The sequence below is a fragment of the Pristis pectinata genome, chromosome 19 (genome assembly GCF_009764475.1).
Source record: "Pristis pectinata isolate sPriPec2 chromosome 19, sPriPec2.1.pri, whole genome shotgun sequence".
Lineage (NCBI taxonomy): Eukaryota > Metazoa > Chordata > Chondrichthyes > Rhinopristiformes > Pristidae > Pristis > Pristis pectinata.
The window spans coordinates 39,509,690-39,524,979 of record NC_067423.1 but is presented as its reverse complement, the minus strand read 5'-3'; the positions used below and the strand labels follow the sequence as shown (position 1 = coordinate 39,524,979).

The following is a 15,290-nucleotide window of genomic DNA, read 5'->3' as shown; positions in this document are numbered from 1 at the left end:
CCCTGGTGTTTCAGCTTTCTTCTCTTCCTGAGATACAGTAGGCTGCAGGTTTTCATGGAATCTACAACACTTGTCCAATAGCCCATGTTGGTGTTTAATGTCCCATTAGCACATCCTGCATTCTGTCACCTGCACTTATCTGGTTACCCCTTAACGACAACTATTAATCACCTCAACTACCCCATGTGGCTGTAGGTTACACATGTTAACCATTAACTGGGCCAAGTTCCCCCTCCATTTCCTACCGGATTTATTAATGATCATTCTCAGCTGGAGTCTGGACTTCGATCTCTGAAGCCACCAACACAATTGGAAATGATGTCTCCACTGATACCTGAAGAAATCACTCTACAACATTAAGGACCAGAGATCACACCGCACTTAATTTTATGAAACAAACAAAAAGTGGCTCGCCTAATCAATCTTTCCTGATAGTTATTCTCCCCCAGATCTGGTATCATTCTTGTACTTCATAGTTTACACCTTCTACAGTACCACTATGATTGTTTTTCGATAAGATGACCAGAACTGTGCTCTGGGTATTCAAACAGTGCTCCAATTCCTAGAAGAGCCTTTAGCATCCGTCTCAAGAAACCAGCAGCCTGGGTTCAAACCCAACTTCTGTTACTGTGTGGAGTTTGCACATTCTCCCTGGGCTCCTCCCTCCCCCCAGGTTTTCCCAATTCTTACACCCCAAGTGTAGGTCAGTAAGTAAATTGCCCTAAATGTCTAGGTGATTGGCAGAACCTGGGGGATGCTGGTGAGATTGTTGGGGGAATAAAATGGATTTAATATAAAATGGGTGCTTGATAGTCAGTGCAGACTCAGTGGGTTGAAGGGTCCACTTCTGTGCTGTGTGACTATGAAAAGCTCAGCTTAAGTGTTTGATGGAGACAAAAGAGCACAGATGGTGGAATCTGGGGCAACACAAATGCTGGAGGAATTCAGCAGGTCAAGCAGCATCTACAGAGGGAAATGGACAGTCGACGTTTCGAGTCGAGACCCTTCATCAGAAATGCTGTCCAGATGAAGGGTCTCAACCAAAAATGCTAACTGTCCACTTCCCTCCACGGATGCCACCTGACCCACTGATTTCCTCCAGCATCTGTGTGGTGCTTATAAGTATCTCACTATTTAACTCTTTGATACCCCTTTCCCCAAGGTCTGCATAGGGTGGATGGATGGTCAATCTGATTAGCAGAAATGGAGGAAAGTTCGACAGATGCCACAGGGAAGACTAGCATTTCAGAAGAACCATTTGTGTCCTTAACACTTAAAGGACTCCTTGCCAATGTGCTATTTTCTGAACTGTAGCCACTAATATAAAGAAACTTGACAGCGAATTTCACTCAGCCAGTGACCCGCAAATCAACAAAGTTAAAAAGGGGCTGTAAATTACTGGTGGTGGAGGTGCCTCGGCCTGAATTCTTGGTCAGATCCCTGCTCTTGGTGAGGGAGTGGCTTTTCTACCAAACTCAACTGGCAAGTTACGCCTCCAAAATATGGAGATTACCTTCTCTGCAAACAGCCACAAGATAAACAACGGTTAATCTTTCAGTGACAAAGCCAGTCAAGCCTTGCCCACAACCTACCATGCGGGTTAATCAAAGCAGATCTACATTAATCTTCCATTCTTGAAACCCTCAGTACACTTGCCTAACCAAAGTCCACTACCACAAACTATTGGCCTCAAGTCTCGGTCTTTAATGGGAAGCAAGTTTCTGATCCACTCCCCTTTGTGGAAAATGTGTTGCTTGGTAAATTCAGAATCGCCTAGCTCCAAGTTAGCATTGTGTGTGCCAGTGTATCAGAGAGAGGCACCAGTGATGGGTCTGGTGGGTGAGGAGAGTTAGAGTGCTGGCAACATCGATGGGACTTCAGGACAAGACTCTCCCTGTTTGTAACAGATGCTGGGGCGCTCCACCCAGTAGCCCAGAGAATCTGGGACCCTCAACCAGAGGTTCAGGCCAACGCAGAGGAAGGTTGGTACCCCAATTCAGTGCCAGGTCTGCCAGTCTGTGGGCACCCTGGCACTCAGGAACCAAATCCCAACTAGGTGCAAATATCTTGCAGGTATCTGGGGAAAGGGGAAGGCTAAGGAACTCGACCCTGATTAAAAAAACAAAACCTGGCAGACTCCAAAAGGAAAGTGATTCCCCTCCCCAGCTAGGTCACCTTTCCTGCAACCGAATCCACACCAAACACAATCCCCGTCGGGGAGGTGAAGGATTCTGATGACTGGGGAGCCCAAGTGTCTCCAAGTTCTCCCTGGGCTTATACTCTGGAGGGGACACTCCAAGCCTCAGTGTAAAGCAACACAGTCATAAGTGACAAGCCATTCCAGAGAGGGGTTCTTGAGCCATGCTCTTTAATGTTCAACACAGAGTTGCCTACTAAGCTGCAAACCAACCACTCGTGAAACAGAAAGCTGCCAAAACCTTTAGTCATCCCTGCTGTTATCAACCATGCTGCCAAAGGAAATAGTTTTCCTGTGCATCCTCTTTTGGATCTAGTGCATTGTTTATAACAATGTTTCATTATCTATATTCGAGGGAAAACAAACCGAGACTCTGCAACCAGTTCTCAATTTAACACATTTAGCTCCAATACTATTCCAGTGGATGCACATTGGCTTTTTCCCCCCAAGAGCGATGTATCCGACCAGAGGCAGGATGCATTTTCACCAGGAGACCAGGAGAACACTCTTGTCCTCTTCAGGAGGACCGTGGAGTGCAGGGAACCCATCAACAGCACTTCTATTTCAAAGCTCAATGACCGTTGTGCGATGTGTATTGGTGACCTGGTTGTCATTGTTGACTTGCTGACAGTACCAGCTCTCAGGCGAGTCTGTGAGGTTATGTGCGAGAGAGTGGTGCAGTGCATGAATAATTGACATCGGGTGCGTGAAAAGGGCGCGTTTACTGAGCAGTGTCCAAGGGCTAGGAGTATGTCAGACAGGTAGTTGAAAGGTAGATCAACTGGCCTGAGGACTTGTGCATGGTCACTGAATTTCTTGTGGCAAAGGATCTGTGGTTGAGCCATGGCTTCGTTGCTGACCTCCAGGTCGATTGTCTGTTTGGACAGCGAGCTGCAGAGAGACTACCCTTCCTACCACCAATCCTTCAGGGGGAATGCTCAACAAATGGGAAGCTCTCTGTCCCAGGTGGGCTTGAGTTACTGAACATGGGACACAAGGTTATTCTACAGTGAATACACACCAGCTCCTTCCAGGGCAATGTATCCAACCCTAACCATGATATGTTTTTGCCCAGAGACTGGGGAGAACCTCCCTGTCCTCTGCAGGACAAGTGCAGGGAACCTTGGCCAGAATCTTGAAAGAGTGATGCTGATGGCTCACCACTCTCGACACTGGCCACCAGGAAAGGTCCAGCTTATGATCCTGACACTTCCTGCTGACTGAATTTATCACAGGAGTGAAACATGCAGCCACAGGTGACATTGCACTGATCAAAGTTGGGTTAATCGCACTCAAATTCCCACTTCTGAGTGCCAATGAATTTAGCTCCAGGAAGCCATGTTGCCCAGAACACACAACTTGACGCGTTGCAGTGAAAGGCCTTACTGCAGCATTCCCTCTGCTAGATTCTTATTGCTAATCATGATGAAACTGGGTCTGGGGTCTCTCAAGTAGAGAGGAGGGGTGGGGTCACAGTTCTTGGCCTGGTCGAGAAGGCTCAGGGAAATACACCTTAAAAGGCATTTAGCAGTAGAATTACAGGATAAGAGGAAGGAATTCAAACCGGTCAGCTACTTAACAGTGCTTTCCAAATCATTCCACTCCCCAAGCATTCTCATTCCCCAAGACTTCCCTCATTCCCTTATGGGAACAAAAGCCTTAGTGCAGGAATCATTCTCTCTTCTCCCCTCTCCCATCAGGCAGAAGATATAGGAGCCTGAGGGCACGTATTACCAGGCTCAAGGACAGCTTCTATCCCATTGTGATGAGACTATTGAACGGTTCCCTTATACAATGAGATGGATTCTTGACCTCACTATCTACCTTGTTGTGACTTTGCACCTTATTACACTGCATTTGCTCTGTAGCTGTGACACTTTACTCTGTACTGTTATTGTTTTTACCTGTACTACCTCAATGCACTCTGTACTAACTCAATGTATCTGCACTGTGTAATGAATTGACCTGTAAGAACAGTGTGCAAGACAAGTTTTTCACTGTACTTCAGTACAAGTGACAATAATAAACCAATATCATCTGACCTTGGAAGATCAGATTATTATTCATGGTGAAAGATTGCAGCATGCTGTTGTGCAGAGGGACTCGGGAGTGCTTGTGCATGAATCACAAAAGGTTGGTTTGCAGGTGCAACAGATTATCAAGGCGGCAAATGGAATGTTGGCCTTCATTGCTAGAGGGATTGAATTTAAGAGCAGGGAGGTTATGCTGCAACTGTACAGGGAACTGGTGAGGCCGCACCTGGAGTACTGCGTGCAGTTCTGGTCTCCTTACTTGAGGAAGGATATACTGGCTTTGGAGGCGGTGCAGAGGAGGTTCACCAGGTTGATTCCAGAGATGAGGGGGTTAGCCTACGAGGAGAGATTGAGTCACTTCAGACTATACTTGCTGGAATTCAAAAGAATGGGAAGGAATCTTCAGAGAAATGTATCAAATTGTGAAAGGGATAGATAAGATAGAGGCAGGAAAGTTCTTTCCACTGGTAGGTGAAACTAGAACAAGGGACATAACCTCGGGATTCAGGGGAATAGATTTAGGACGGAGATGAGGAGGAATTGCTTTTCCCAGAGAGTAGTGAATCTGTGGAATTCACTGCCCAGGGAAGAGGTAGAGGCTACCTCATTAAATATATTTAAGACACAGTTAGATAGACTTTTGCATAGTAGGGAAATTAAGGGTTATGGGAAAAGGCAGGTAGGTGGATCTGAGTCCACGCCAGATCAGCCTCTCATTGAGGCTCGACAGGTCAGATGGCCGACTCCTGCTTCTATTTCTTATGTTGCTTAAAATCATCCACCACTTTATTGATGTGCAGACTTGGCCACTCACACTTCTTTATCTCTAAAGGCCTCCACATCCTTCCTGAAGTGCAGTGCCCGAGAACTGAACATTGCTCAAGCAGAACTTGATCAGTTAATCAAGTTTTGGCACATCCTTGCATGTGAACTCAAGTCACCCATTAAAAACAATGATTCCTCCACAGGATTCGTTTCATAAACAGCTGTCAGTGCTTGCCCTACCACATAGCGATTTCATAACACACGTTCCCCACATAGTCCTCTCCTTGTACTCCCTTTAAACCTGCATCATTGAGTTTTTAAATTGCCTTTTCCCAACAATTCCATCGCTCCACATTTCTTCATCTGCCACATCATCTCAGTTACCCAGACTGTGCCATCTTGAACTTTCACCAGTATCATTCACTACAGGAGACTGGAGGCCAGTTAACAATATTTGTAGGGATAATGTTAGAAGCTATTGTTAGAGATGAAACAGCAGGGCACCTAGAAAAGTTCAAGGCAATCAGATAAAGTTAACATGGTTTTGTGAAATGGAAGTAACGTTTCATGGGAGTTCTTTGAAGTAAATCTTACTAAGGATAAAGAGAACTGGTGAATGTACTATACATACTTTTTCAAGTGGCATTTGATAGATACCAAATCATAGATGACTGAAGAAAATAAAAGCTCAGGGTGCTAGGAGGTAATTTACTAGTATGGACAGAAGATTAGCTGGCTAACAGGAAACACAAGCATAAATAGTTCCTTGTTGGCAAGCTGTAACAAGTGCCACTAAAATCAGTGCTGGGACCTCAACTGTTTACAGTTTATGGATGAAGGGACTGAAGGCATGGTTGGTAAACTTGCTGATGGCAAAGATAAATAGTTATGAAGAGGGATACAAGGAGAACAAAGATGTAGATAAAGTGAGCGGACAAAGATCTGGCAAATGAAGTTTAAATGTGGGAGCATTTAATGTCAAAAGAGCTAGTCCTTGACTTCAGGAAAGGGGGCGGTGTACATACACCTGTCTACATCAACGGTGCTGAGGTCGAGAGGGTTGAGAGCTTCAAGTTCCTGGGAGTGAACATCACCAATAGCCTGTCCTGATCAAATCATGTAGATGCCATGGCCAAGAAAGCTCACCAGCACCTCTACTTTCTCAGAAGCCTAAAGAAATTCGGTATGTCCCCTTTGACACTCACTAACTTTTATCGATGCACCACAGAAAGCATCCTATCTAGATGCATCACAGCTTGGTACGGCAACTGCTCTGCCCAGGAGTGCAAGAAACTGCAGAGAGTTGTGGACACAGCCCAGTGCACCAGACTTAAGGACAGCTTCTACCCCACTGTGATAAGACTACTGAACGGTTCCCTTATTCAATGAGATGGACTATGACCTCACGATCTACCTTGTTGTGACCTTGCACCTTATTGCACTGCACTTTCTCTGTAACTGTGACACTTTACTCTGTACTGTTACTGTTTTTATCTGTACTACATCAATGCACTCTGTACTAACCCAATGTAACTGCACCGTGTAATGAATTGATCTGTACGATCGGTTTGTAAGACAAGTTTTTCACTGTACCTCGGTACAAGTGACAATAGTAAACCAGGAGTTGCAGGAATAATAAAACAAAATATACATATTATCTAAATGGTGAGAGATTGCAGAGCTCTGAGATATGGAAGAATCTGGATGTCGTTGTGCAGAATTTGCAAAAGACTAGTAGGCAGGGCAGCAAGCAATTTGGAAAGTAACAGAATTTTACTGTTTGTCGTGAGGGGAATTGAATACAAAAGCAGACTAGGCTTCAGCTGAGCAGTGCATTCTTGAGACCACATCTGAAGTAACGCGCACAGTATTGGTCTCCTTTTTATAGGAGATGTTAACATGTTAGAAGCAGTTCAGAGAAGGTTTACTTCTCTCTGGAATGACCAACTTTGTCCCGGGTTGAACAGACTAGGCTTGTATCTGTTGGAGATTGGAGGAGAGAGCATGGACATACAATGTCCTGAGGAGTCTTGACAGGGAGGATATGGAGAGGGCTATTCCATTTGCAGGAGACCCTAGAATTAGGAATCGCTGCTTAAAAAAAAAATCACCCATTTAATATAGTTGTCCCAAAATTTCTTCTCTCAGAAGGTCAGGAGTGTTTTGAACTCTTCCTCAAAGGATGGTGGAAACAGAATCTTTGAATATTTTAAGGCAGAGACAGACAAATGCTGGGCAAGGAAGGTGATGAAAGGTTACTGGGGGTAGATAGGAACGCAGCATTGAGGTTACAGTCAGATCAGTCATGACTTTATTGAATGGCGGAGAGGCCTACTGCTACTAATTTGTTTCAAAGTTTTGACTTCTGCAACCCTCAACATCGTCCCATATGCCCATGACCAAGTTATGTTAACACAAAGGACAATGGTTCGACAGTGGACAATTCCACAGTGCATTTCCCTTTAGTCTGAAGGTTAACCAGTTACCACTGCCCCTTGAGTTTGATTTCTTTAAAGGTAAACAGATGTTTGATGTGATCAGCATCTTGTCACAATAACTTTAGGCAATCCAAACCACTGATCATGTTAGTGTTACTATCACCACACCAGCCATCTCGCATCCATGCTGTCATTTTCATCCCATGGGTTTAATGTTGCTAATGAGTTTACTTTGTCAAATAGCTTCTGAAATCCCATATTCTCTTCAACTGCATTTCCCTAATAAAAAAACAAGGTGTGGTAGAAATGCTCAGCAGGTCAGGCAGCATCTGCTAAGCAAGGAACAGAGTTTCAGGTCACTGATGTTCATCAGAACCTTTGATGTCTTGGGATAAGGGGAAAAAGCTTTAGGACTGAAATGAGGAGAATTTTCTTCACTTAGAAGGGGGTGAAGCCGAAATTTATCATCACAGAACACCAAGTCACTGAAGGAGACGAATTTCTGGACACAGAAGACAACCAGGGGTATAGGGAGAGAGAGGGTATATATGGCATTGAGAAGAGGGTTAGCATGATCATATTCAATGGCAGAGCAAGCTCAAAGAGACAAACGCCCTATTCCTGCCCCTATTTTACTATGGTTTGTATGAATATTTCCAGCAACTGCACGATCCTCAGCTACTTAGTTGCTTCAGTTAATCTATTGTTAGTTAAATATTGATGCACCTTTAACAAATTCATGCTGATTTTTTTATTAGCCAGCTGATACTTCTCCAACCCGAATGTAGTCTAGACTGATTTCCCGACAACTCGTTAATGGGCCTGTGCTACTCGTCCCTATCCCTTACACTTTTATAAATGGGTAGGCGCAGTCTATAGTCTTCCAGTTCTCCAGCACCATCCATTTTTTCCCCAGGAGTGGAAGATTTCGGCCAAAACATCAATTTATAGTAAATGAAAATAAAATTGCAGATGCTGGAAATCTGAAACGAGGGCAAAAACAGCAGGACACATCCAGCAGGTCAGGCAGCATCTGTAGAGGGAGATTAATTGAGCCAATATCACAGGTGGATGACCTAACGCTGGAACGGGCCAGTTCTGACACAAACAGGAACGGCTGGTTATCTGAAATTGTCGAATTCAATATTAAGTCCTGGCCACATGGACAGCGAGGGGCCATCCCCCCCCCACCCCCACCCCAGCTTACACTGGGCTTCGCTGGAACAGTGCAGGAGGTTACAGGCAGAGTAAGATGGAGCCCCGTGATCACCAGCCTGTGTGGCAGAAGATGGCTCAGTGTCATCTCAACCTGTCCAACACGAAGTAAATTGTCTTCTGCTGGCCTGCATTACTCAAAGCCTACAGACCAGACCTGTATCACATGCCTCCCCATCCCATTAGGCAAGTCTTTAAAAAAAAAACAGCCTTAGAGTATGGATTGGACGCTGAATTTGGCAAGATGAGAAGAATTCAGTACTTCACCACACTATAGGAAATAATAGCTCAAAAGGGACAGAATTGGACCAGATCTATTGGAGGTTCATGGCGATATGTTACTAATGGCACACCAGCCATCATCATTACCAGCCTTATCTACAAGCAGAAAGGTGAATGGAGCAAAATCAGGAGTTGGGTGACCCACTTCTTTGCGAGATGTGGACTACAGTTGATAGCTGCTCTGGATAAGGTGACCAGTCCAGTGCTCCAGCTGGGAGGAAAACCTTTCACAACCTAACAATTAGGGTCATAATCGCCTACATACAAGAGTAGGGAAGAAGGGTGTTTGGGGGGTGGGGGGGGGGGGTGGAGAAAACGATCTCCTGCCTCAGCCTCAACCAAGGAAAAGCTCTTGACAGAATATTCCAATGACAACCGCAAACCAACCCGCCTTTTCACACCATCTCATTAATCCATCCCTTCCCACACCGAGATCACCGACTACTCATTCGACAGATCCACTGAGCCTTCTGCTTCCACCGAGAAAATCCCCTTTTTGTTCTCAAACCAGCCCCACCCTTCAAGAATGTACTTACTAAATTTAGCTTTCATGTTAGCCTCTAATCCATGCGCAGATTTCCTGTACACAACCCACACCACCCCATTTTTTTTTCTTTAAGCACTTTCTTTATTTAGGTCATCTCTGAGAATTACCCTTAAAGAAAGGTCACCACCAGGTGTTAAAGGTTTCTCCTCACAGATGCTGCTTAACATTCAAGTATTTAAAGCACTTTGGAACACAACACAGGAACAAACCCATTGGCACAAGATGTTGTGCCAAACTAAGTTAATGACACCTCAGAATCAGATTTATTATCACCAACTTACATGATGTGAAATTCATCAGTTGAAGGTGAGATCTGCTCTAACCTTTGTAAAGCAGGAGTGCGGTAAGAGACAGGCACCTCTACAAACTGCTAACTGAAAGGTCACACAGCCAGAAGTCAATGTCAGAGCAAGCCACCATCTCCTCTAGTTTGTCTTCTTCAAGGAACTTCAGAAATTGACCTTTGAATAATACACACGTTCTGAGAGCTGAACTGCACTAAAATGTGCTGTATCAGATTTTCCCACCTACATAACTTTCAGTTGTATAACATTGTTATAACAGCGTTTTCAAGGCTGAGGAGACATTGGTTCAGTTTCACACTATTACCAGGGAACAGATGGGCCAGCCACCAAGAAATAAGTTTTGTTGGGATTGGAAGAAAATAACTCAAGTCTTTCCAAGTTTAATTGGAAGAAATTTCTGCCTCTTTCTGGATGTCAAATAAGTAGCCCAACAATTCAGCAGTGCAAGTGCAGGGAGAGGCGATTGCTAGCAATTCACTACCCATGATAGGCCAGATAAGAATGGAACAGAGTGGATGTGGTCCCACTGAGTGGGAGGATGGACTGGTCACCATCTCAGATTATCTGTGGCACAGTCACACACGGGATCATGATGGGCTTCCCCCTCCCCTTGGAGTGGGAAGGTTTGCTGGGGGACAAATATTATCCCACAGCTAACTGAAGGCCAGATTCGCATCCTTGCTGCCTGCAGGACCTTGCGCACTACTACTACTAGCAGAGTGCAGCAACATTAAAAACGTTCCAGAAGTACTGCATTGGCTATAGATCAGCAAAGCATCAAGGTATGCCAGGTAACTGCAAAACGGAGCTAGCCTTTAACCACCTACACAAGAAAATTAAATGCACACCGTCTGTCCAAGTTTCCATCTGACCACAACACGTACATGAACTTGGCTCAACTTTAGCAATGTTCACAGAAGCTAAGATTTACAAACTATACTCTTGCATTTACTAAATTGCATTTAGTCCCCACTAATTGAGACTTCAACTCCAGCTTCCAATCTCCGCCAACACTTAATACCCTTTCGCATCTTTGTGTCTGCTTATTTGTTAAAATGCGTGCTCCGAAACACTGATCATTAAAAATATCCATTACTGCAATTGCTAAACTAGCCACGAAACAAAACTTAACTACTTTTCCTTCTCGGTTACTTCAATTCAGGAACACTTAGGTTCAAATGCAAGGCAGCGGACACCCATTCCGAAGTTTACTCACTTTGCCGCCGGCTCGCTTTTGACTGCAGTTGTTCACCGGCGCCCGATTCAACTCGACCTGCAGTGAGGAGGTGCTCTCTCTCCTCCTGCAGTTTAGTTCGCAGCTCCTCTGCTCTCCCCTGGACGGAGGCAAATGCAGCGTCCTTCTCACGGAGCTGAGGACAGCATGAAAAAACTGGTTGGCTGCATCCTCAAATAAATAGACAGACAGACACACACGCTGCTTACCAGCGTAGCTTCTGGAATGATTCTTTGTATAATGTTTTAATACCCTTATTGGTCTGTATTTTTAAAACTGAGATAAGAAAGCCCGGGTGACAATGGAGAACTAAAGTGCCACAACACTTATAGCCCTCACTTCCTTCAGCAGCGCACAGTGTGTGATTGGATAGTGCAAGGGTCCCACAACACTATAACGAGGAGAAAGAAAACCACCTCTCCCACACTTGCCTCTCTGTGCAGAGCTCCCAGCTGCTGGCGGACCCGCTGAAGCTGAAGACTCGTCTCCGCCGCTGCCCTCTCCGTTGCCTCTTTCTGTGCTTCGAGCCGCTGTCGCCTGTCGGAGCGGCATGGAAAGCCACAAGTTCACGGCCACGTTGAGGGTGCACGCACCTGCCCGTCCGGGGCAGCGGTACCACCGCACACGTAGCAACACGCAAACAACCGGCAGCCCTCGAAACCAAATGCAAACTGAACACTTTGTGCGCACACACACACACCACCCAGTGTTGTGTGCGCACCAGAGGACTGGCAAACCAAACCACGTTGATAACAATGGAGACTTGACCGGAAAGCATAGTTGAAACAACAGCTCCCTATTGCAAATCGCACTGTGATGTGCATGGCCTAATTCGGATAATATAAATACTGGAAAGTTTCGGCATGTCGAGCAGCGTCCGTGGAGAGAGGGAGAGAAAAATGGCCAATATTTCAGGCCAGCTGGGTAAGGGAAACTTTATATTGCAGAGTAGGGGGAAAGAGGTGCAGAGAGAAAAAGATGGCGTGTAATGATTAAAGGAGGGATGGCTGTGGTCTCGGTTTATTATTGTTACTGGTACCGAGGTACAGTGAAAAACTTGTCTTGATTACCAATGGTACAGGTCAATTCATTACACAGTGCAGTTACATCGAGTTGGTACAGAGTGCATTGAGGTAGTACAGGTAAAAACAATAACAGTAAAGTGTCACAGCTACAGAGGAAGTACAGTGCAGGTAGACAATAAGGTGCAAGGTCACAACCAGGTAGATTGTGAGGGGAGATTTAAGGATGGATGACTCAGATTAATGTTGACAGGGGTTGATGGGGAATTGTTAATGGCAGCTAATGTCTGGAAGTAGTGGGAGAACAGGAGTGCAAACTGAAGTATGCTGGAACTGAGAGATTCTGCTCTTCCTCTGTGTAATAAAAAAAAACAGAAAATGCTGGGAAAACAACTTTTACATTTACGGCATAGAAAGCATCCCAGCTGGATGAATCACAGCTTGGCGTGGCAACTGCTCTGCCCGAGACTGTAAGAAATTGGAGTTGCAGACGCAGCCCAGTCCATCACGCAAACCGACCTCCCCTCCACTGACTCCATCTACACCTCCCACTGCCTCAGGAAAGCAGCCGACGTAACAAGGACCCCTCCCGTACCTGTCCTCCTTTATTCTTACACCAGGCAGAAGATAAAAGCTTGAGTGCACATATCACCAGACTAGAAGGCAGCTTCTATCCCACTGATAGACTCTTGAATAGACCTCTCGTACACTAGAGATGAACTTTTGATCTCCCAGTCTACCTCGCCATGACCCTTGCACTTTGTTTACCTGTACTGCACTTTCTCCGCAGCTACAACACTATTCTGCATTGTTTTTCATTTTACTGCCTTGATGTACTTGTGTATGGAATGGATCTGCCTGGATGCCATTCGAACAAAAGCTTTTCACTGCATCTTGATACCTGTGACAATAATAAACCAATACCAAAATATGGCAACTCAGACACCATCTGTGGGGAGAGAAACATTTAATGTTTTGGGCCACTGACACAGTCAGTGCAACCTGACTGTATACTTCAATCCTTCAAGTGCCCGGGACCAGAACATGTCCCCAGAAATCTGCCCGTCAGAACCCATTGAAGGGCTCCCCTACCTGGCAGCTTCTTTCCTCTTGAAGTGTAGCTGCTCAGTTTTGCTCCTGCGATACGTGCTTGCCAATTGGATGTACTCCCGGTCTGAGGCAGACTTCTGCTCCTCCAGGACAGAGATGTTATGCAGCCACTGCTGTCTTCTCTTCTGTAGGCGATTCCCCAGGTGCTGAAAGGCAAGTTTTGTTATTGAGGGAACACTTGCTCAGAAGGGCACTGCATCCATTTTGACACCTGCATGGTCTGATCTACTGGGTAGATGCAAAGTGATTTGTTGCAGGACCTCGTGTTGCCAGATCTGGATGCAGGTGATAGCACAGACACATCGACAACTTGTGCCTTCAATAGAACATAGAACAGTACAGCACAGAACAGGCCCTTTGGCCCACAATGTTGTGCCGACATAGCTAATCCCTCCTACCTACAGAACGCCCATATCCCTCCATTTTCCTCTCATTCATGTGCCCATCCAAGCCCCTCTTAAAAGCCCCCAATGAATTTGCCTCCACCACCCTATCAGGCAACGTATTCCAGGCATCCACCACTGAGTTAAAAAAAAACTTACCCCTCATATCTCTTCTGAACCTACCCCCTCTCACCTTGAATGCATGCCCTCTAGTACTGGATCGCTCAATAATGGGAAAAAGATATTGCTTGTCCACCCTACCTATGCCCCTCAATTTTATACACATCCAGCAGATCACCTGTTAGCCTCTGCCGCTCCAGAGAAAAGGGCCCAAGTTTGCCCAGCCTCTCCTGATAGCACAGACATTGTGCATCAAAAGGAGCTGGAGTCACTTCAGGAGTGCAGAGAGATAAACATGGCCACAGAACCACAGAAGATATTAGGATAAGTGAAGTGTTGACAAAGTGGACGGTTTAAAGAAGCAACAAAGGAGGAGAGATTTACCGAGGGAATTCAAGAGTTCTGGGTGCAGGCAGCTACCCAACAGCATAACAATGTTTGGGGTTACACCAGAACTAGAACAGTGGAGATCTTGGGAGGTTTGTCAGAGGCGACTCCATGAAAGTCAGTGGCCTACAAACTGGCCAACATTATAACAGCACACAAAGACGACAATGTCACGGACCCACGACTGCTTTAGTCGTGGAGCCGCCAATATAAACAGTGGGCATCTTAAGTTTACAACTCACGTGAGCATTTGGCCCCAATGCAAGATAAGATATCTTTGGTCACATGAACATCAAAACACACAGTGAAATGCATCTTTTGCGTAGTGTTCTGGAAGGCAGCCCGCAAGTGTCGCCACGCTTCCAGCGCCAACATAGCACGCCCACAACTTCCTAACCTGTACGTCTTTGGAATGTGGGAGGAAACCAGAGCACACGGAGGAAACCCACGCAGACACGGGGAGAACGTACAGACTCCTTACAGACAGTGGCCGGAATTGAACCCGGGTCGCTGGCGCTGTAATAGTGTTACGCTAACCACTACACTGCCGTCCCTGCCCATACTAAAGCAGATAAAGTATTGAAGGTGGAAGCGGCGTCTAGAACAGAACTGTACAGCGCAGGAACAGACCCTTCAGCCCACGTTGTCTGTGATGACCATGATGCCAATTTAAACTGCACATCTGCCTGTGCATGGTCTATATTCCTCATTCCCTCCCCGCTTATGTCAGTCTAAATGTCTCTCAAACGTTTCTATCGTATCAGCTCCCACCATCTCCACTGGCAATGTGTTACCTACCACTCAAAAAAAAAACTTGCACCTCAAGATCCCTCTGAGTCATCTTTTTGTTCTTAACCATCAGGTGGACAAGCAAGTGAAATTCAAGTGAATCAGAAAAATTGAGTTAACACATGGGAAAAAAAATAGAAATGTATTTCTAAAATTAGTTCAGGTATACAGCTGTACACAAGACAAGGTAGTTTCTGATATTCTACCTCATTAACAATCATATGGACGATGCACAGAAATACTCCACCCATGTCACTTCTGGCAAGGCTTGAGTGTTAGTCAGGGAGGAAATTTGTCAGCCTTCCTCCTTGTCAGGCCCAGATGAAATATTTAGGAGTTTTGTTTCTGCAAACACATTCAGGGACTTCCCTTCACTAGCCCCTCACCTGATCCATTAACACACAGGCATGGAGGAGAATACAAGAGTCAGTCACTGTGCAACAAGCAAACCCTGAGAGCCAGC

The 15,290-nt window shown here is 45.5% G+C and overlaps 1 protein-coding gene across 8 annotated transcripts in view; it reads right to left on the bottom strand.

The window, feature by feature from the left end:
* The window catches only part of lrmp (lymphoid-restricted membrane protein), a 147,772-nt gene that overhangs the window by 65,738 nt on the left and 66,744 nt on the right, over positions 1 to 15,290 (bottom strand). For all 8 annotated transcript variants that reach the window (XM_052033465.1, XM_052033469.1, XM_052033470.1 and 5 more), the window contains 3 exons: positions 13,131 to 13,294; positions 11,448 to 11,553; positions 10,999 to 11,152 (listed from right to left, as the gene is read on the bottom strand). In XM_052033465.1, the coding sequence (XP_051889425.1) occupies positions 10,999 to 11,152; positions 11,448 to 11,553; positions 13,131 to 13,294 (424 nt within the window). The remainder of the gene's footprint in view (positions 1 to 10,998; positions 11,153 to 11,447; positions 11,554 to 13,130; positions 13,295 to 15,290) is intronic.